Source organism: Oncorhynchus nerka, linkage group LG20 (assembly GCF_034236695.1).
Source record: "Oncorhynchus nerka isolate Pitt River linkage group LG20, Oner_Uvic_2.0, whole genome shotgun sequence".
NCBI classification, from domain to species: Eukaryota; Metazoa; Chordata; class Actinopteri; order Salmoniformes; family Salmonidae; genus Oncorhynchus; species Oncorhynchus nerka.
The window spans coordinates 96775312-96798368 of record NC_088415.1 but is presented as its reverse complement, the minus strand read 5'-3'; the positions used below and the strand labels follow the sequence as shown (position 1 = coordinate 96798368).

General features: G+C 45.9%; 1 protein-coding gene across 1 annotated transcript in view; it reads right to left on the bottom strand.

Annotated features, from left to right (window-relative positions):
• emilin2a (elastin microfibril interfacer 2a) overlaps positions 1–23057 on the bottom strand; it is a 74662-nt gene that overhangs the window by 45599 nt on the left and 6006 nt on the right. Inside the window, exons 3-6 of the mRNA XM_029624309.2 lie at positions 2989–3320; positions 1530–2878; positions 694–1302; positions 21–288 (exon numbers count right to left, since the gene is read on the bottom strand). Coding sequence (XP_029480169.2) covers positions 21–288; positions 694–1302; positions 1530–2878; positions 2989–3320 — 2558 coding nt within the window. The remainder of the gene's footprint in view (positions 1–20; positions 289–693; positions 1303–1529; positions 2879–2988; positions 3321–23057) is intronic.

Sequence of the window (23057 nt, the reverse complement as noted above, 5' to 3'; positions counted from 1 at the left end):
ATCCACAGTATACTACTGACCTGTCTCCCTGGCGTTGGTGTCAGTGCTCCTGGTCTGTAGTGTCTTTAGGGAGGTCTCTAGGGTGGTGATGTCAGTAGCCTGTCTTTCCAGCATGGTGTTGACCCGGCTGACGTGGTGCCACAGCCCAGCGACGTGCTTCTCCAACCCCTCCTTCACTCCCCGCACCCTGGCCGACACCCCGTCCAGCTGAACACACACTTTCTCCAGGCGCTGGACACGCCCCTCCACCCCAGACACACCAGAGCAACGCTGAAGTTCTGTCTGCACCTAAGAAGAAGAAGAAGAGCAATCTTAATATTTTTGGATATCAAGGAAATTACAACAAGATATCAACACAGATAACAGTGTTATCCACTAACTAATAACTGACAACTAGACTACTAGATAACGACCTAGTTAGTGAGATTACAGACTACTAGATAACTACCTGGTTAGTGAGATTACAGACTACTAGATAACTACCTGGTTAGTGAGATAACAGACTACTAGATAACGACCTGGTTAGTGAGATTACAGACTACTAGATAACTACCTGGTTAGTGAGATTACAGACTACTAGATAACTACCTGGTTAGTGAGATAACGGACTACTAGATAACTAACTGGTTAGTGAGATAACAGACTACTAGATAACTACCTAGTTAGTGAGATAACAGACTACTAGATAACGACCTGGTTAGTGAGGCTGTCCAGTTTGGTTCTCAGCTCCTCCACTTGGCTGCTGCTGCTTCCCTCCACCTCTCCTCTGGGGACCGTTACCTCAGACGCACTCTGGATCCTGCCTGGACCGATAGTAGTGGCACCAAACCCACCTAACCCTTCCCCTGGCCTGGCCCCTGCCCCAACCTGGCAGCAGGTGTTGTAGGTGGTGTTAATCCTGGTGAGGTCCTGGGTGTACCTGCTCAGAGAGTCCCCCAGCCCTGTCACTGCCCCACCCAGACCCCCTACGTTGTCCTGCAGGATCACCATCCCCCTCTGGAGGTCCTCCACCTCCTTAATGCTCCGCTTCTGCCCCACCATTTGCCTGTCTATAATCTCCTCCAGCTCTCTCAGTTTGTCAGAGTTGGACGTCACATCCGTGTGGAGGATATCCAGGTCGTTACGACAGAGCTTCAGGTCCTTCACCACACTGTCCAGAACTACAGGGTGGGAGGAAGCTCCAGGGTTGGGAAACCCTCCGGTGTTAGGTCCTCCACCACAGCCGTGAGCACAGAGCTCAGCCACAGCGGTCACCTTGTCATTGAGACCCTGCAGAAGAAACTTGTTGTTGTTCAACTCAGCCTGGAGGAGGGAACAAGACAGAATCTGTTACCATGGACACATAACACACAAACCCACTGCCATGTGCAGTGCAGCACCCACAACGGCTGGAGATGGTACCTGGGATCTGAGACCAGCAGCCCTCCGGTTGCCAGATCATCTCCCACTTTCTATCACCAGGTCTGATATTAAAACCAACAACGTTCCGAAACCTGTCCTCCTCTACCAGAGTTGTCTACCTATAGTACCTGAAGGTCCACGCTCCCTCCTCCTCCAACAGGATATGACTCGTTGTTCATCTCGACCAGCATGGTAGTAAACTGGTCTTCCAGTACGTTTACTCGTTCCTCCAGCAGCTGTCGTAGCTCCGCCCCTTGCTCGGCTAGTGCCCGGGTCAGCTTCTCCTCCACGTAGAAACAGTGGACCTCCGCGTTCTGCTCAGTCACATTCAGACGCGCCTCTAACTCCTCCAGCCGAGACCCCACCTCTCCCTCTAGTCCTAACCCCTCCCCCTCTAGCTCCCCCCGTGGAGAGGACAGGTACTGCAGCTCATTGTCCATGCGGGCATTCAGGATACGATGGGCATCCGCCACACGCTCCAGCTCCCTCCACAGGTCAGATAGGTCACCACGCTGGACAGCTGGTAGGATACCTGGTGGCTGGTTATCCTGTCTAGCCAGGTCGGTCTGTCTGGCAGGGGCAGTTTGCCGAAGGCTGGGTTTGGAATCAGTCTGTCTAACATTAGGTTTGGAATCAGTCTGTCTAACATTAGGTTTGGGGTCAGTCTGTCTGAGTGACCGGCCGGGCTGGTCGGAGGCAGTGATGTCCAGTCTCAACTCCCTGATCTCCTGCTTTAGCTGCTCCTCCTTGTCCACCATCTCAGTCAGACTGAGCAGTCCTCTCTCCCGCTCCTCCTCACACCTCCTCTCCATCAGCTGGATCCTTCCATCACAGAATTTCTGCAGCTTCTCCACCTCCTTCCCTATCCTCTCCTCTATCGTTCTCTCCATGCTGTCCTCCATGTTCTTCCTCAGGAAGCCCAGCTGCTTGTCCATGTATTTCTCTAGTAGCTCCTCCAGGTCAGCAGGGGCTCCACCCCCAACAGGGTTAGGGTCAGGGTCTTGCTGTGTCTGAGAGGCATCAAGCAGCAGGCGGATATGACCGCTGTGTGAGGTCACAGTACCTCTCAGCTCCTCCAGAGCCTCCTCTTTACTCTTCAGAGAGGTGTTGACATCATCCAACCTGGCCAGGACCTTTTCTAGCCCCCTGTCCCCCTGGACTGGCCCCCTGGTGGCCTGGTGCCCATCGATCACTGACCCCTGGTGGTTGTCTGGTGGTACTGCGGCCTGCTCTATGTCGGGGGCGTGGACACTGTCAGGGGTCCCAGCGCGGAGGTTGTTGAGCAGGGTGACCAGCATCTTGGAGGTGTCCTCCTGCAGGTCAGATCTCAGAGTGGAGCTCAGCCCAGTTATCGCAGCCTGCAGCGCCCCCACTGTTTGGGAGAGGCGCTGCACCTCCCCCTCCAGGAGACGCACCCTGTCTTTTTCTGCTCCTCCATGCCTCCCCTCATACACCCCAGTCTCCCTCCTCTCTGGCCCTGAGACAGAGGACACAGTTAAGTCAATAACATATTAACACACTTCATATACGAGTCCAAGAAGAAGATTGAGAAAGCAGCAACATGTCATGTTGTAAAAGTATCTTTACTCTGTGGGTGTCTGGTCTGTCCAGGGATGGATCTGGTCTGAGGGTAGTGTGGTGCATCCTCTGAGTTATGGTTCTGGTGAGGCTGTGACCCTGCTGGCACTGTCTGTCTGTTAGGGTACTGGTTTTGGTGAGGTTGTGACCCTGCTGGTACGATCTGTCTGTTTGGGTACTGGGTTTGGGGTGGCTGTGACCCGGCTGGTACTGTCTGTCTGTTAGGAGCAGCCTTCAGCTCAGAGCAGTCTGGTCCCTGGTAACTAGGGCAACACCTCCACTCCAGGTCTGTCACAGTCTTATAGGCGATCTTATAGGCCGGCCGGAACCGCGTCCGATACCTGGGAGGGAAGGCAGGACAAACCTGTAAGTGCATACACACACGGACACAAACGCAGGCACGCACAAACACACAAAGACAAACATGTCTTCAAATTTCTACTTAAGTCTATGACATTATTCCTCTTTTGATAATAGAATCTTTGTTGAGAATATTACAAACTGATGCTAAACTTAAAAGGATAGACGTGTTGCAGATGCAATCATTATGTAGGTGTAGTAGAGGATGAAAGAGGGGTCTGTGCCACCAGTAAGTACAGATTGTAGCTTGGCTCTCGACTGGTTTAAGACACTGCATCTCAGTGCAAGAGGCATTAGGGTTGGGCTGCATCACATCCGGCCGTGATTGGGATTCCCATAGGGAGGCTCACAATTGGCCCAGCATCGTCCGGGATTGGCCGGGGTAGGCCATCATTGTAAATAAGAATTTGTTCTTAACTGACTTGCCTAGTAACTGGATCCTGGACTTCCTGACGGGCCACCCCCAGGTGATAAGAGTAGGCAACAACACGTCTGCCATGCTGATCCTCAGCACTGGGGCCCCTCAGGGGTGTGTACTTAGTCCCCTCCTGTATTCCCTGCTTACCCACGACTGCGTGGCCAAACATGACTCTAACACCATCATTAAGTTTGCTGACGACACAACGGTGGTAGGCCTGATCACCGACAATGATGAGATGGCCTATAGGGAGGTCAGAGAACTGGCAGTGTGGTGCCAGGACAACAACCTCTCCCTCAATGTGAGCAAGACAAAGTAGCCGGAAAAGGCGGACCAAACAGGCCCCCATTAACATCGACGGGGCTGTAGTGTAGCGGGTTGAGAGTTTCAAGTTCCTTGGGGTCCACATCACCAAAGAACTATCATGGTCCAAACATACCAAGACAGTCGTGAAGAGCGCACAACAAAACCTTTTCCCCCTCAGGAGACTGAAAAGATCTGGCATGGGCCCCCAGATTCTCAAAAGGTTCTACAGCTGCACCATTAAGAGCATCACCGCCTGTTATGGCAACTGCTCGACATCTGACCGTAATGCGCTACAGAGGGTAGTGTGAATGGCCCAGTACATCATTGGGGCTAAGCTTCCTGCCATCCAGGACCTATATAATAGGCAGTGTCAGAGGAGGAAAGCCAATAAAATTCACAGAGACTCCAGTCACTCAAGTTATAGAATGTTTTCTCTGATTCCGCATGGAAAGCAGTACCAGAGCGCCAAGTCTAGGACTAAAAGGCTCCTCAACAGCTTCTACCCCAAGCCATTAGACTGCTGAACAATTCATAAAAATCGCACCGGACAATTTGCATTGACACACCCCCCGTTCTACACTGCTGCGACATACTGTTTGTATGTTACCTATGCATAGTCACTTCACCTCCACCTACATGTACAGATTACCTCAACTAGTCTATACCCCTGCACACTGACTCGGTACCGGTACCCCCTGTATATAGCCTCGTTATTGTTATTCTTATTGTGTTTATTATTACTTTTTATTTTAGTCTACTTGGTAAATATTTTCTTCTTCTTGAACCGCACTGTTGATTAAGGGCTTAAGTATTTCACGGTAAACTTAAGTATAAGTATTTCAAACACTTGCTGTATTCGGCGCATGTGGAAAATAAAGTTTGATTTGAAATAAAGTTTAAATAAAAAATGTCAATAGTAGTATAAATCCCCACAGCAGGACAATTTCCTGGAAAGAAACTCAACCGGTGTTGCTGATTCAGCCGACAGAAACATTGAACTTGTCCCCATTAAGCAACGAGTTGGAGTCAGAGGCCGAGGCTTCTCAGGTCTCTACTCCTCCCGTTACAGGGTCTGAGCCGCTGAAGCCTTCCACCATTAGCTTTGACAAATTGAAAACCTGAGTCATTGGCGATGACATTACCCACAATATTAGACTTTTAAAAAATCATCCAGCGATCATACACTGTTTACCAGGGGCGGGGCTACCGACGTTAAGGCTAATCTGTTTACCAGGGGGCAGGGCTTCCGACGTTAAGGCTAATCTGTTTACCAGGGGGCAGGGCTTCCGACGTTAAGGCTAATCTGAAGATGGTGCTGGCTAAGGCTAAAACTGGAGAGTGTGGAGAGTATAGACATATTGTTATCCACGTTGGCACCAACGAGGTTAGGATGAAACAGCTTCAGCGTGTAAATTATCCAGAAAGATTGTGTCGGCATTGAGTAATTGTCTCTGTCCCCTTCCCAGTTAGGGGGAGTGATGAGCTCTACAGCAGAGTCTCACAACTCAATCGCTGGTTGAAAACTGTTTTCTGCTCCTCCCAAAAGATATAATTCGTAGTTAATTGGCCTTCTTTTTGGGACTCACCCACAAAGAGGACCAAGCCTGGCTGGCTGAGGAGTGACAGACTCCATCCTAGCTGGAGGGGTGCTCTCATCTTATCTACCAACGTAGACAGGGCTCTAACTTCTATAGCTCCACAATGAGATAGGGTGCAGGCCAGGCAGCAGGCTGTTAGCCACCCTGCCAGCTTAGTGGAGTCTGCCACCAGCACAGTCAGTGTAGTCAGCTCACCTATCCTCATTGAGACCGTGTCTGTACCTCGCTCAGTTGGGCAAAACTAAACATGGCGGTGTTCACTTTAGCAATCTCACTGGAATAAAGACCTCCTCCATTCCTGTCATTATTGAAATAGATTGTGATATCTCACATCTCAAAATAGGGCTAATTTGTGCCTAACTGAGGATCTAAAGCGTAATACCCTAGATGCAGTCCCTAAAAACTAAAAAACTCATATTTGTTAAAAGAAAAGGAAATACCCGAGCCCTGAAGCTTCCAGAAAATTGGAACAGAAATGGTGCTTCAGCAAACTGGAAGTCTTACCGACTACCTTGGAAATATATATGAATAATAATATCAGTATCGAAGAGCCCTCACTCCTGCTCAATCATCCTATTTTTCCAACCTAATTGAGGAGAATACCAACAATCCTAAATTTATTTTTTGATACTGTCGCAAAGCTAACTAAAAAGCAACATTCCTCAAGAGACGATGGCTTCCACTTCAGCAGTGATAAATGAATTTACTTCTTGACAAAAATATCATATGATCATTTGAAAGCAAATTACGGACTCCTCTTTGAATCTGCATATTTCTCCAAAACTCAGTTGTCCCGAGTCTGCACAGAACTGACAGGACCTAGGATCAATGGAGACACTCACATTTTTAAATCTTGTATCTCGAGACTGTTAGGTTCTAATTATCAGAGTAAATAACTCAATGGACATTATGAAAGCATAACCAAGTTTAATTCTTCCCAGAGGATCAATACAGCTGCATTAGACAAAACATGTTCCCACCACCACAAGTGTATATACTGTATATACTCCAATTTAAGAACTCCTCTTTCTCTCCAATCCTTACATCTATGATGGTTCGACAGGAAGACGAAGTAATAGGGTAATAAACCATCATTTCTCCCTTAAGGGGATCTGACCTCAACCCCTCATTTGCCTAATCCACAGATGTCCATCCGTATCCCCTACAGCAATCCTGTGACTTCTTCCTGTCCACCACATTCCAAAACCATCTGGCCCTACAGATAACATTAACTTCTGATGTAAAAAAAAAAGTCTCTAGCATAGCAATGTTCCAAGTTTAACCCAGAATCAAACAACACATTAATTAAAAATAGTCACAGCCTCTAAACCTTCAAGCTGCATACTGGACCCTATTCCTACTAAACTACTGAAAGAGCTACTTCCTGTGCTTGGTCCTCCTATGTTGAATATAACAAACGGCTACCTATCCACCAGATGTGTACCAAACTCACTAAAAGTGGCAGTAATAAAGCCTCTCTTGAAAAAGCCAAATCTTGACCCAGAAAATGTACAAAACTATTGGCCTATATCGAATCTCTCATCTCTGGGTGATGTCATTCGGAAACACAATGTCAGCTTTCACTGCTATGCGGATGACACACAGCTGTACATTTTGATGAAACATGGTGAAGCCCCAAAATGTCCTATTCTGGACACCTTTGTTTCGAACATAAGGAAGTGGATGGCGGGAGATGTTTTAATTTTAATCTCGGACAAAACAGAGATGCTAGTTCTAGGTCCCAAGAAACAAAGTGAACTTCTGTTGGATCTGACAATTAATCTCGATGGTTGTACAGTCGTCTCAAATAAAACTCTGAAGGACCTCTGCGTTACTCTGGACCCTGATCTCTCTTTTGATGAACATATTGAGAATATTTCAAGGAGGGGCCTCCTTAGCGGTGGGAAGCCCGGACCTGATACAGACTTCAAACAGCATCGCTGCCCTGGATCCAGAGGTTCCAGCAACTTCATCCCTTGGGGCTTCCACTTCATGATCAGATCCAGAGGTGCCAGTGCCTTCGTCCCCTGTTCTGTCTCCTTCTCCGGTGGCTTCTATGGTGAATGAGGCTCCGGAGGTACCTGCACCTTAGTCCCCTGTTCTGTCTCCTTCTCCGGTGGCTTCTATGGTGAATGAGGCTCCGGAGGTACCTGCACCTTAGTCCCCTGTTCTGTCTCCTTCTCCGGTGGCTTCTACGGTGAATGAGGCTCCGGAGGTACCTGCACCTTCGTCCCCTGTTTTGTCTCCCTCTCCGGTGGCTTCTACGGTGAATGAGAATTCATTGGTTATGGGAGGCTGCAACCGGGTGCCAAGAGTTGCAGCTGTGCGAGATGGTGCCTCTCGCCAGTCCTTGACGGGTCATCCTGAATCATACGAGGTGTAGTAATGGGTGTATTTCCTCTCCCATCTCGCCGGCTGTTGTTTTAGGCAGCTCTAAGGTACCAAATGGCTCGGTTACTGGAGAAAAATACATGATCTACCCCAGGGCACAAGAACAGGGTATTACTAGGCTCCCCACCGTTATACGTCAATACATAGAGTTTGATGCTGTTGCAGCCCACGTGGGATAGAATTCCATTAGGAATGGTAGTTCGGAATGACTGAAACAGGATTTTGAAGAACTGATTCTGTCTCTGCTGGACACAAAAATACGTTCTATAATTTCTGGCTCTGTGCCCTTGCTGGGTCGATGTAGTGAACATTTTAGCAGTCTATAGCGCTTCACAACTGGCTACGTGACTTCTGCAGCTCCATTGGTGTGTCAAAGTTGTCTACAAAAGTTAACTAATGAAGCAGAGAATGCTCTATAAGGAGGATGGAATCCACCCTAATCATCGAGGTGCCTGGATCTTCCCCCATACAGCCTCCAGTTGCCTGTTCTTCCCCATACAGCCTCCAGTTGCCTGTTCTTCCCCATACAGCTTCCAGTTGCCTGTTCTTCCCCCATACAGCCTCCAGTTGCCTGTTCTTCCCCCATACAGCCTCCAGTTGCCTGTTCTTCCCCCATACAGCCTCCAGTTGCCTGTTCTTCCCCCATACAGCCTCCAGTTGCCTGTTCTTCCCCCATACAGCCTCCAGTTGCCTGTTCTTCCCCCATACAGTCTCCAGTTGCCTGTTCTTCCCCCATACAGTCTCCAGTTGCCTGTTCTTCCCCCATACAGTCTCCAGTTGCCTGTTCTTCCCCCATACAGCCTCCAGTTGCCTGTTCTTCCCCCATACAGCCTCCAGTTGCATGTTCTTCCCCCATACAGCCTCCAGTTGCCTGTTCTTCCGCCATACAGCCTCCAGCTGACTCTTCTTCCCCCATACAGCCTCCAGTTGCCTGTTCTTCCCCCATACAGCCTCCAGTTGCCTGTTCTTCCCCCATACAGCCTCCAGTTGCCTGTTCTTCCCCCATACAGCCTCCAGTTGCCTGTTCTTCCCCCATACAGCCTCCAGTTGCCTGTTCTTCCCCCATACAGCCTCCAGTTGCCTGTTCTTCCCCCATACAGTCTCCAGTTGCCTGTTCTTCCCCCATACAGTCTCCAGTTGCCTGTTCTTCCCCCATACAGTCTCCAGTTGCCTGTTCTTCCCCCATACAGCCTCCAGTTGCCTGTTCTTCCCCCATACAGCCTCCAGTTGCATGTTCTTCCCCCATACAGCCTCCAGTTGCCTGTTCTTCCGCCATACAGCCTCCAGCTGACTCTTCTTCCCCCATACAGCCTCCAGTTGCCTGTTCTTCCCCCATACAGTCTCCAGTTGCCTGTTCTTCCCCCATACAGTCTCCAGTTGCCTGTTCTTCCACCATACAGCCTCCAGCTGACTGTTCTTCCCCCATACAGCCTCCAGCTGACTGTTCTTCCCCCATACAGCCTCCAGCTGACTGTTCTTCCCCCATACAGCCTCCAGCTGACTCTTCTTCCCCCATACAGCCTCCAGCTGACTGTTCTTCCCCCATACAGCCTCCAGTTGCATGTTCTTCCCCCATACAGCCTCCAGTTGCATGTTCTTCCCCCATACAGCCTCCAGTTGCCTGTTCTTCCGCCATACAGCCTCCAGCTGACTGTTCTTCCCCCATACAGCCACCAGCTGACTGTTCTTCCGCCATACAGCCTCCAGCTGACTCTTCTTCCCCCATACAGCCTCCAGCTGACTCTTCTTCCCCCATACAGCCTCCAGCTGACTGTTCTTCCCCCATACAGCCTCCAGTTGCCTGTTCTTCCGCCATACAGCCTCCAGCTGACTCTTCTTCCGCCATACAGCCTCCAGCTGACTCTTCTACCCCCATACAGCCTCCAGCTGACTCTTGTTCCCCCATACAGCCTCCAGCTGACTCTTCTTCCCCCATACAGCCTCCAGCTGACTCTTCTTCCCCCATACAGCCTCCAGCTGACTGTTCTTCCGCCATACAGCCTCCAGCTGACTGTTCTTCCCCCATACAGCCTCCAGTTGCCTGTTCTTCCCCCATACAGCCTCCAGTTGCCTGTTCTTCCGCCATACAGCCTCCAGCTGACTGTTCTTCCCCCATACAGCCTCCAGCTGACTGTTCCTCCCCCATACAGCCTCCAGCTGACTGTTCTTCCCCCATACAGCCTCCAGCTGACTGTTCTTCCCCCATACAGCCTCCAGCTGACTGTTCTTCCCCCATACAGCCTCCAGCTGACTGTTCTTCCCCCATACAGCCTCCAGTTGCCTGTTCTTCCGCCATACAGCCTCCAGCTGACTGTTCTTCCCCCATACAGCCTCCAGCTGACTGTTCCTCCCCCATACAGCCTCCAGCTGACTGTTCTTCCCCCATACAGCCTCCAGCTGCCTGTTCTTCCGCCATACAGCCTCCAGCTGACTGTTCTTCCCCATACAGCCTCCAGCTGACTGTTCTTCCCCCATACAGCCTCCAGCTGACTGTTCTTCCCCCATACAGCCTCCAGCTGTCTGTTCCTCCCCATACAGCCTCCAGCTGACTGTTCTTCCCCCATACAGCCTCCAGCTGTCTGTTCCTCCCCATACAGCCTCCAGCTGTCTGTTCTTCCCCCATACAGCCTCCAGCTGACTGTTCTTCCCCCATACAGCCTCCAGCGGTCTGTTCCTCCCCCATACAGCCTCCAGTTGCCTGTTCTTCCCCCATACAGCCTCCAGCGGTCTGTTCCTCCCCCATACAGCCTCCAGTTGCCTGTTCTTCCCCCATACAGCCTCCAGTTGCCTGTTCTTCCCCCATACAGCCTCCAGTTGACTGTTCTTCCCCCATACAGCCTCCAGCGGTCTGTTCCTCCCCCATACAGCCTCCAGTTGCCTGTTCTTCCCCCATACAGCCTCCAGTTGACTGTTCTTCCGCCATACAGCCTCCAGTTTCCTCGATGGATGATCAGTCAACATCACGTGACTTGGGAAATGATAGTCAATATGTGTTGGAGAAGAAAGTAAAAGTTCAATATGTACCATGTAAAAATGCTAAAGTTTAAGTTCCTTGCTCAGAACATGAGAACATATGAAAGCAGGTGGTTCCCTTTAACATAAGTCTTCAATATTCCCTGTTAAGAAGTTTTAGGTTGTAGTTATTATAGGAATTATAGGACTATTTCTCTCAATAGCATTTGTACAGTCGTGGCCAAAAGTTTTGAGAATGGCACAAATATTAATTTCCACAAAGTTTGCTGCTTCAGTGTCTTTAGATATTTTTGTCAGATGTTACTATGGAATGCTGAAGTATAATTTTTTATTTTTTTATTTTATTTCACCTTTATTAAACCAGGTAAGCAAGTTGAGAACAAGTTCTCATTTACAATTGCGACCTGGCCAAGATAAAGCAAAGCAGTTCGACACATACAACGACACAGAGTTACACATGGAGTAAAACAAACATACAGTCAATAATACAGTAAAAAAAACAAGTCTATATACAATGTGAGCAAATTAGGTGAGAAGGGAGGTAAAGGCAAAAAAGGCCATGGTGGCAAAGTAAATACAATATAGCAAGTAAAACACTGGAATGGTAGTTTTGCAATGGAAGAATGTGCAAAGTAGAAATAAAAATAATGGGGTGCAAAGGAGCAAAATAAATAAATAAATTAAATACAGTTGGGAAAGAGGTAGTTGTTTGGGCTAAATTATAGGTGGGCTATATACAGGTGCAGTAATCTGTAAGATGCTCTGACAGTTGGTGCTTAAAGCTAGTGAGGGAGATAAGTGTTTCCAATTTAAGAGATTTTTGTAGTTCATTCCAGTCATTGGCAGCAGAGAACTGGAAGGAGAGGCGGCCAAAGAAAGAATTGGTTTTGGGGGTGACTAGAGAGATATACCTGCTGGAGCGTGTGCTACAGGTGGGAGATGCTATGGTGACCAGCGAGCTGAGATAAGGGGGGACTTTACCTAGCAGGGTCTTGTAGATGACATGGAGCCAGTGGGTTTGGCGACGAGTATGAAGCGAGGGCCAGCCAACGAGAGCGTACAGGTCGCAATGGTGGGTAGTATATGGGGCTTTGGTGACAAAACGGATTGCACTGTGATAGACTGCATCCAATTTGTTGAGTAGGGTATTGGAGGCTATTTTGTAAATGACATCGCCAAAGTCGAGGATTGGTAGGATGGTCAGTTTTACAAGGGTATGTTTGGCAGCATGAGTGAAGGATGCTTTGTTGCGAAATAGGAAGCCAATTCTAGATTTAACTTTGGATTGGAGATGTTTGATATGGGTCTGGAAGGAGAGTTTACAGTCTAACCAGACACCTAAGTATTTGTAGCATTTCAAGCATTTCATAAGTGTCAAAGGCTTTAATTGACAATTACATGAAGTTGATGCAAAGAGTCAATATTTGCAGTGTGGACCCTTCTTATTCAAGACCTCTGCAATCCGCCTTGGCATGCTGCCAATTAACTTCTGGCCCACACCCTGACTGATGGCAGCCCATTCTTGCATAATCAATGCTTGGAGCTTGTCAGAATTTGTGGGGTTTTGTTTGTCCACCCGCTTCTTGAAGATTGACCACAAGTTCTCAATGGGATTAAGGTCTGGGGAGTTTCCTGGGATTAAGGGCTGGCCAAAATATTGATGTTTTGTTCCCTGAGCCACTTAATTATCACTTTTGCCTTATGGCAAGGTGCTCTATCGTAGTGGAAAAGGCATGGTTCGTCACAAAACTGTTCCTGAATGGTTGGGAGAAGTTGCAAAATTGTAAGTGAGCCCACTCCCTTGGCCGAGAAGCAACCCCACACATGAATGGTCTCAGGATGCTTTACTGTTGGCATGACACAGGACTGATGGTAGCGCTCACCTTGTCTTCTCCGGACAAGCTTTTTTCCGGATGCCTCAAACAATCTGCAAGGGGATTCATCAGAGAAAATTACTTTACCGCAATCCCCAGCAGTCCAATCCCTGTACCTTTTGCAGAATATCAGTCTGTCCCTGATGTTTTTTCTGGAGAGAAGTGGCTTCTTTGCTGCCCTTCTTGAAACCAGGCTATCCTCTAAAAGATGCAATCACACCTGCCTGCTGCCATTCCTGAGCAAGCTCTGTACTGGTGGTGCCCGGATCCCGCAGCTGAATCAACTTTAGGAGACGGTCCTGGCGCTTGCTGGACTTTCTTGGGCGCCCTGAAGCCTTCTTCACAACAATTGAACCGCTCTCCTTGAAGTTCTTGATGATCCGATAAATGGTTGATTTAGGTGCAATCTTACTGGCAGCAATATCCTTAAGCCCTTTTTGTGCAATGATGACGGTACGTGTTTCCTTGCAGGTAACCATGGTTGACAGAGGAAGAACAATGATTCCAAGCACCACCCTCCTTTTGAAGCTTCCAGTCTGTTATTCAAACTCAATCAGCATGACAGAGTGATCTCCAGCCTTGTACTCGTCAACACTCACACCTGTGTTAACAAGAGAATCACTGACATGATGTCAGCTGGTCCTTTAGTGGCAGGGCTGAAATGCAGTGGAAATGTTTTTGGGGGATTCAGTACATTTGCATGGCAAAAGGTGACTTTGCAATTAATTGCAATTCATCTGATCACTCTTCATAACATTCTGGAGTATATGCAAATTGCCATCATACAAACTGAGGCAGCAGACTTTGTGAAAGCAGACTTTGTTCGATAATGTCCTTCTTTATGTCCAAAAAACGTCCATTTATCTGGCGCATTTGATTCAGAAACACACCGGTTTCAACTCGCCCAACATGAATGTAAACTTGGTCCAAACATTTCAAACAACATTCCTAGACCAACCTCAGGTACCCTAAAATGTAAAAAATCTATAACATTTTAAACGGAATAAACTGTTTCTAATACCGGATAAAAACAACGTGGAGCACGCTCCTGTTCACACGCACCAAAACAATAGAGTCCACCTGGCGTGACACTTACAATGAATAGGACTACTGCTTCTTTTCTCAAAAGAAAAACATCAAACGATTTCTAAAAACTGTTGACATCTAGTGGAAGCCATATGAACTGCAACCAGGCTCCTAATAATAAGGGTATCCAATAGAAACCTATTGGAAAATCCTATGACCTCAAATCTTTTTTTCCCTGGATGGTTCGTCCTCGGGGTTTCGCCAAATCAGTTCTGTTATATTCACATACATTATTTGAACAGTTTTAGAAACGTTAGAGCGTTTTCTATCCAAATCTACAAATGATATGCTCATTCTAGCTTCTGGGCCTGAGTAACAGGCAGTTTTGTCACGCCCTGACCTTAGATAACCCTTTTATTTCTCTATTTTGGTTAGGTCAGGATGTGACTAGGAGCGGTAGTCTAGTTTTTTATTTTCTATGTTGGCCTGGTATGGTTCCCAATCAGAGGCAGCTGTCTATCGTTGTCTCTGATTGGGGATCATATTTAGGCAGCCTTTCCCTCCCTTTTCCCTGTTTGTGGGATCTTGATTTTGTATTGTTGCTTTTTAGCCCTACAAAGCTGGACGTTTCGTTTGTTACTCTTTCTTGTTTTGTGTTTTGTTATCGTAAATTTAAATGATTAACCTACCCCAAGCTGCATCTTGGTCCGACCATCCTTCCAACAACGATCATTACAAGTTTACTTTGGGCACGCTTTTCATCCGGATGTCAAAATACTACCCCCTACCCAAGAGAGGATAACTAGGCATGTCAGTTAAGAACAAATTCTTATTTACAATAACGACCTACCAAAAGGCAAAAGGCCTCCTGCGGGGACGGGGGCCTGGGATTAAAAATAAAAACAATATAAATATAGGACAAAACACAAGAGAGACAACACTACATAAAGAGAGACCAAAGACAGAAACATAGCAAGGCAGCAACACATAACAACACACCATGGTAGCAACACACCATAAGAACAACATGGTAGCAACACAACATGGTAGCAGCATAAAACATGATACAAACATTATTGGGCACAGGCAACAGCACCACAACTTTGCTTTGGGGACCTTTAACAGAATGTGACTGGCAAAACGGGTGTTGTATGTGGAGGTTGAGGGCTGCAGTAGATATCTCAGATGGGGGGAGTGAGGCCTAAGAGGGTTTTATAAATAAGCATAAACCAGTGGGTCTTGCGACAGGTATAGAGAGATGACCAGATTACAGAGGAGTATAGAGTGCAGAGATGTGTCCTATAGGGAGCATTGGTGGCAAATCTGATGGCCGAATGGTAAAGAACATCTAGCCGCTCAAGAGTACCCATACTTGCCAATCTATAAAATAAATGTCTCCGTAATCTAGCATGGGTAAGATGGTCATCTGAATGAGGGTTAGTTTGTCAGCTGGAGTGAAAGAGGAGCGATTACGATAGAGGAAACCAAGTATAGATTTAACTTTAGCCTGCAGCTCTGATATGTGCTGAGAGAAGGACAGTGTACCATCTAGCAATACTCCCAAGTGCTTGTATGTCGTGACTGCCTAAAGCTCTAAACCTCAGAGGTAGTAATCACACCCGTGGGAAGAGGGGCATTCTTCTAACCAAACCACATGACCTTTGTTTTGGAGGTGTTCAGAACAAGGTTAACGGCAGAGAAAGCTTGTTGGACACTAAGAGAGCTTTGTTGTAGAGCATTTAACACAAACTCCAGGGAGCGGCCAGCTGAGTATAAGACTGTATCATCTGCATATAAATGGATGAGAGAGCTTCCTACTGCCCGAGCTATGGTGTTGATGTAAAATGAGAAGAGCGTGGGGCCTAGGATTGAGCCTTGGGGTACTCCCTTGGTGACAGGAAGTGGCTGAGACAGCAGATTTTATGACTTTATACACAGCACTCTTTGAAAGAGGTAGTTAGCAAACCAGGCCAAAGACCCCTCAGAGACATACTCCTTAGCCTGTCCACAAGAATGATATGGTAGACCATTCCAAAAACTTTTGCCAAGTCAATAATATAACAGCACAATATTGTTTCGAAACAAGGGCAATGGTGAAATCATTGAGGACCTTTAAGGTTGCAGTGACAAATCAAATCAAAGTTTATTTGTCACGTGCCCCGAATACAAAAGGTGTAGACCTTACAGTAAAATGCTTACTTACAGGCTCCAACCAACAGTGCAATTTCAAAATATATATATATATTCAAAAAATAAATAAGGTATTAGGTGAACAATAGGTAAGTATAGAAATAAAAACAACAGTAAAAAGACAGTGAAAAATATCATTAGCGAGTCTATAATACAGTAGCGAGGCTATATACAGGCACCAGTTAGTCGGGCTGATTGAGGTAGTATGTAAATGTAGATATGGTTAATAAAGTGACTTTGCATATATGATAAAGAGAGAGTAGCAGTAACGTAAAAGATGGGTTGGTGGGTGGTGGGTAGCGTGACACAATGTAAATACCCAGTTAGATGGATAGCAACAGAAAGAGAGAGCAACAGATAGGTGGACACAAACAGATAGGTGGACAGCAACAGAAAGAGAGAGCAACAGATAGGTGGACAGCAACAGATAGGTGGACAGCAACAGATAGGTGGACAGCAACAGAAAGACAGAGCAACAGAAAGGTGGATAGCAACAGAAAGGTGGATAGCAACAGAAAGGTGGACAGCAACAGAAAGGTGGACAGCAACAGATAGGTGGATAGCAACAGATAGGTGGACAGCAACAGATAGGTGGACAGCAACAGATAAAGAGAGAGCAACAGATAGGTGGACAGCAACAGATAGGTGGACAGCAACAGGTAAAGAGAGAGCAACAGATAAAGAGAGAGCAACAGATAGGTGGATAGCAACAGGTAAAGAGAGAGCAACAGATAGAGAGAGCAACAGATAAAGAGAGAGCAACAGATAAAGAGAGAGCAACAGATAAAGAGAGAGCAACAGATAAAGAGAGAGCAACAGGTAAAGAGAGAGCAACAGGTAAAGAGAGAGCAACAGATAAAGAGAGAGCAACAGATAAAGAGAGAGCAACAGGTAAAGAGAGAGCAACAGGTAAAGAGAGAGCAACAGGTAAAGAGAGAGCAACAGATAAAGAGAGAGCAACAGGTAAAGAGAGAGCAACAGATAAAGAGAGAGCAACAGATAAAGAGAGAGCTACAGGTAAAGAGAGAGCAACAGACAAAGAGAGAGCAACAGATAAAGAGAGAGCAACAGAGCAACAGATAAAGAGAGAGCAACAGATAAAGAGAGAGCAACAGATAAAGAGAGAGCAACAGGTAAAGAGAGAGCAACAGATAAAGAGAGAGCAACAGATAGAGAGAGAGCAACAGATAAAGAGAGAGCAACAAATGAAGCGAGAGCAATATATAGGTGGATAGCAACATATGTGGATAGTAACAGATAAAGAGAGAGCAACAGATAGAGAGAGAGCAACAGGTAAAGAGAGAGCAACAGATAGAGAGAGAGCAACAGGTAAAGAGAGAGCAACAGATAAAGAGAGAGCAACAAATGAAGCGAGAGCAATATATAGGTGGATAGCAACAGATTGTTGGAAAGCAACAGATAGGTAGACAGGAACAGATAGGTGGACAGGAACAGATAGGTGGACAGCATCAGATGAAGAGAGAGAAACAGATGAAGAGAGAGCAACAAATAGGTGGTCAGCAACAGATAGGTGGACAGCAACAGACAGGTGGATAGCAACAGAAAGAGATAGCAACAGATAGGTGGACAGCAACAGATGAAGAGAGAGCAACAGGTAAAGAGAGAGCAACAGGTAAAGAGAGAGCAACAGGTAAAGAGAGAGCAACAGATAAAGAGAGAGCAACAAATGAAGCGAGAGCAATATATAGGTGGATAGCAACATATGTGGATAGTAACAGGTAAAGAGAGAGCAACAGGTAAAGAGAGAGCAACAGGTAAAGAGAGAGCAACAGGTAGATGAATAGCAACAGATAAAGAGAGAGCTACAAATAAAGAGAGAGCAACAGATAGAGAGAGCAACAGGTAAAGAGAGAGCAACAGGTAAAGAGAGAGCAACAGGTAAAGAGAGAGCAACAGGTAAAGAGAGAGCAACCGGTAAAGAGAGAGCAACAGGTAAAGAGAGAGCAATAGATAGAGAGCAACAGTTAAAGAGAGAGCAACAGATAAAGAGAGAGCAACAGATAAAGAGAGAGCAACAGGTAAAGAGAGAGCAATAGATAGAGAGCAACAGGTAAAGAGAGAGCAACAGATAAAGAGAGAGCAACAGATAGAGAGCAACAGGTAAAGAGAGAGCTACAGGTAAAGAGAGAGCAACAGATAAAGAGAGAGCAACAGATAGAGAGCAACAGGTAAAGAGAGAGCAACAGGTAGAGATAGAGCAACAGGTAGAGAGAGAGCAACAGGTAGAGAGAGAGCAACAGATAGAGAGAGAGCAACAGGTAAAGAGAGAGCAACAGGTAAAGAGAGAGCAGCAGGTAAAGAGAGAGCAACAGGTAAAGAGAGAGCAACAGGTAAAGAGAGAGCAACAGGTAAAGAGAGAGCAACAGGTAAAGAGAGAGCAGCAGGTAAAGAGAGAGCAACAGATAAAGAGAGAGCAACAGGTAGATGAATAGCAACAGATAGATGAATAGCAACAGATAGATGAATAGCAACAGATAGATGAATAGCAACAGATAGATGAATAGCAACAGATAGATGAATAGCAACAGATAGATGAATAGCAACAGATAGAGAGAGCAACAGATAAAGAGAGAGCAACAGGTAAAGAGAGAGCAACAGGTAAAGAGAGAGCAACAGGTAAAGAGAGAGCAACAGATAAAGAGAGAGCAACAGGTAAAGAGAGAGCAACATATAAAGAGAGAGCAACAGATAAAGAGAGAGCAACAGGTAAAGAGAGAGCAACAGATAAAGAGAGCAACAGGTAAAGAGAGAGCAACAGATAAAGAGAGAGCAACAGGTAAAGAGAGAGCAACAGATAAAGAGAGAGCAACAGATAAAGAGAGAGCAACAGATAAAGAGAGCAACAGGTAAAGAGAGAGCAACAGGTAAAGAGAGCAACAGGTAAAGAGAGAGCAACAGGTAAAGAGAGCAACAGATAGAGAGAGCAACAGATAAAGAGAGCAACAGGTAAAGAGAGAGCAACAGATAAAGAGAGAGCAACAGATGAAGAGAGAGCAATATATAGGTGGAGAGAAACAGGTAAAGAGAGCAACAGATAAAGAGAGAGCAACAGGTAAAGAGAGAGCAACAAATGAAGCGAGAGCAACAGATAAAGAGAGAGCAACAGGTAAAGAGAGAGCAACAGGTAAAGGGAGAGCAACAAATGAAGCGAGAGCAATATATAGGTGGAGAGCAACAGGTAAAGAGAGAGCAACAGGTAAAGAGAGAGCAACAGGTAAAGAGAGAGCAACAGATAAAGAGAGAGCAACAGGTAAAGAGAGAGCAACAGGTAAAGAGAGAGCAACAGGTAAAGAGAGAGCAACAGGTAAAGAGAGAGCAACAGGTAAAGAGAGAGCAACAGGTAAAGAGAGAGCAACAGATAAAGAGAGAGCAACAGGTAAAGAGAGAGCAGCAGGTAAAGAGAGAGCAGCAGGTAAAGAGAGAGCAACAGGTAAAGAGAGAGCAACAGGTAAAGAGAGAGCAACAGGTAAAGAGAGAGCAACAGATAAAGAGAGAGCAACAGGTAAAGAGAGAGCAACAGATAAAGAGAGAGCTACAGGTAAAGAGAGAGCAACAGGTAAAGAGAGAGCAACAGATAAAGAGAGAGCAACAGGTAAAGAGAGAGCAACAGATAAAGAGAGAGCTACAGGTAAAGAGAGAGCAACAGGTAAAGAGAGAGCTACAGGTAAAGAGAGAGCAACAGGTAAAGAGAGAGCAACAGATAAAGAGAGAGCAACAAGTAAAGAGAGAGCAACAGGTAAAGAGAGAGCAACAGATAAAGAGAGAGCAACAGGTAGAGAGAGAGCAACAGGTAAAGAGAGAGCAACAGGTAAAGAGAGAGCAACAGATAAAGAGAGAGCAACAGGTAGAGAGAGAGCAACAGGTAAAGAGAGAGCAACAGATAAAGAGAGAGCTACAGGTAAAGCGAGAGCAACAGGTAAAGAGAGAGCAACAGATAAAGAGAGAGCTACAGGTAAAGAGAGAGCAACAGGTAAAGAGAGAGCAACAGGTAAAGAGAGAGCAACAGATAAAGAGAGAGCAACAGGTAAAGAGAGAGCAACAGGTAAAGAGAGAGCAACAGATAAAGAGAGAGCAACAGATAAAGAGAGAGCAACAGGTAAAGAGAGAGCAACAGATAAAGAGAGAGCTACAGGTAAAGAGAGAGCAATATATAAAGAGAGAGCAACAGATAAAGAGAGAGCAACAGATAAAGAGAGAGCAACAGATAAAGAGAGAGCAACACACAAAGACAGAGCAACAGATAGGTGGACAGCAACAGATAAAGAGAGAGCTACAGGTAAAGAGAGAGCAACAGGTAAAGAGAGAGCAACACACAAAGACAGAGCAACAGATAGGTGGACAGCAACAGATAAAGAGAGAGCTACAGGTAAAGAGAGAGCAACAGGTAAAGAGAGAGCAACACACAAAGACAGAGCAACAGATAGATGAATATCAACTGATAAAGAGAGACCAACAGATAGGTGGATAGCACCAGATAAAGAGAGCAACAGACAGGTGGATAGTAACAGATAGGTGGATAGCAACAGATAGAAGACAGAGACTCAACAATTTAAGTCCAGTAGTGAAACAGAGCTGTCTAACCATAACCCAATGCCAGGCCTCCTCCCTATCTCTCTCACGGAAACTTGGGTTCAGCTTTCTCTGACCTGCCTCCCAGGAGATTCTGGGATTTCCAGATCATTTTCCGTCATGCAGAGAAATGAGTTAGGGTTAGAAAAAGAAAGCAAAGGCATGAACTCTAATAGTTTACCAGCCCCTTTGTGTCTTTCTCTTTCCCTCTCGTTCTCTCTCCCTCCCTCTGCCTCTCTCTCTAATATTTTACCAGACCCTTTGTGTCTTTCTCTCTCTCCTTCCGTCTCTCTCTCTAATAGTTTACCAGTCCCTTTGTGACTCTCTTTCTCATTCTCTCACACTCCCTCTGTCTCTCTCTACTTCCCTCCTTGTCACCCTCCCTCTCCGTGTCTCCCTCCCTCCCTCTCCATGTCTCCCTCCCTCCCTCTCCATGTCTCCCTCCCTCCCTCTCCATGTCTCCCTCCCTCCCTCCCTCTCCATGTCTCCCTCCCTCCCTCCCTCTCCATGTCTCCCTCCCTCCCTCCCTCTCCATGTCTCGCTCTCCGTCTCTCCCTCAGTGTCTCCCTCCGTGTCTCCCTCGCGCACGCTCGCTCTCTCATTTTTATTCCATGAAGTCATGACCGTTTGAGAACAGATTTCACAAGACAGAGGTGTTCTCAAGGGGGTAAAACGTCAAATATTTAACTTCACTCCAACTATGTGTATGTTGCAAAATAGTGCGGCCACAAGTTCCAACTTACAATAAAACCATGACGTCACTCTAAACATGAATGTCACAGTGTTATGGCAAAACCGAGGTACTGATTGTTGGAGCCAAAGCACAGGGAGAGAATCTGTCCGAACATTTTAATTAATGGGCAATAAAGATAAAACACCTGGAAAAAAACCTAAGTGTTATTTTAGATTCTGAACTACATTTCGAATCACACATTAGGAATGTGACCACAATAGCTTTTTTAACATCTGAGGAACATTTCCAAGGTGTGGCTGTTTCTCTCTCAGGCTGATACAGAGACACTCATCCATGCTTTTATTACAAGCAGGCTTGACTACAGTAATGTTCTCCTGTCTGGTCTACCTAAGAAAGCTATTGGTCATCTGCAAAACATACAGAATGCTGCAGCATGGGTACTGACCAAGATCAGACAGAGAACACACACTACATCGGTTTTAACCTCTCTAGGGTATGTGGGATGCTAGCGTCCCATCTGGCCAACATCCAGTGAGATTGCAGAACGACAAATTCAAATACAGAAATACTCATTATAAATATTCAGAAAACAAAACATATTTTACATTGGTTTAAAGATGAACTTCTTGTGAATCCAACCACGGTGTCAGATTTAAAAAATGCTTGACGGCAAAATCATACCTTACGATTTATTTGAGAACATAGCACAGTTGACAAATTATTACAAACAGTAACCAGCCAAGCAGAAGCGTTACAAAACTCAGAAATAGAGATAAAATTAATCCCTTACCTTTGATGATCTTCATATGGTGGCACTCAGAAGACATTCATTTACTCAATAAATGTTCCTTTTGTTCGATAAAGTCTATTTATATCCAAAAACCTCCGTTTTGTTCGCACGTTGTCTTCAGTAATCCACAGGCTCAAACGCAGTCAAAACAGGCAGACAAAAAAAATCCCAATTGTATCCGTAAAGTTCATAGAAACATGTCAAACAATGATTATATTTAATCCTCAGGTTGTTTTTAGCCTAAATGATCTATAATTTTTCAACCGGACAACAACATTGTCAATATAAAAGGTAAACAAGAAATGCACTCCCTCGGGATTGCGCATGAAAAAGCTCTGTGACATGTCAGGGTCCAATCATTCAGACTGGTCTTACTCCCTCATTTATAAGAATACAAGCCTGAAACCATTTCTAAAGACTGTTGACATCTAGTGGAAGGCATAGGAACTGCAAATTGAGTCCTAAGTCAATGGATACTGTAATGGCATTGAATAGAATGCATTAAATGCAGTAATGGAATTAAAATACTTCCTGATTGGATTTTTCTCGTGTTTTCACTTGCCAAATCAGTTCTGTTATACTCACAGACACTATTTTAACAGTTTTGGAAACTTTAGAGTGTTTTCTATCCAAATCTACCAGTTATATGCATATCATATCTTCTGGACCCGAGGAGCAGGGCGTTTAATTTAGGCATGCTTTTCATCCAAAAATCCGAATGCTGCCCCCTACCCTAGACAAGTTTTAACGTCTCTGCACTGGCTGCCTGTGAGTTTTAGAATTAATTTTAAGATTCTTGAATCGGTTTTTAAATAAATGAACGATTGTGCACCTCAATACATGTCAGACATGCTTTAAGTTATGTACC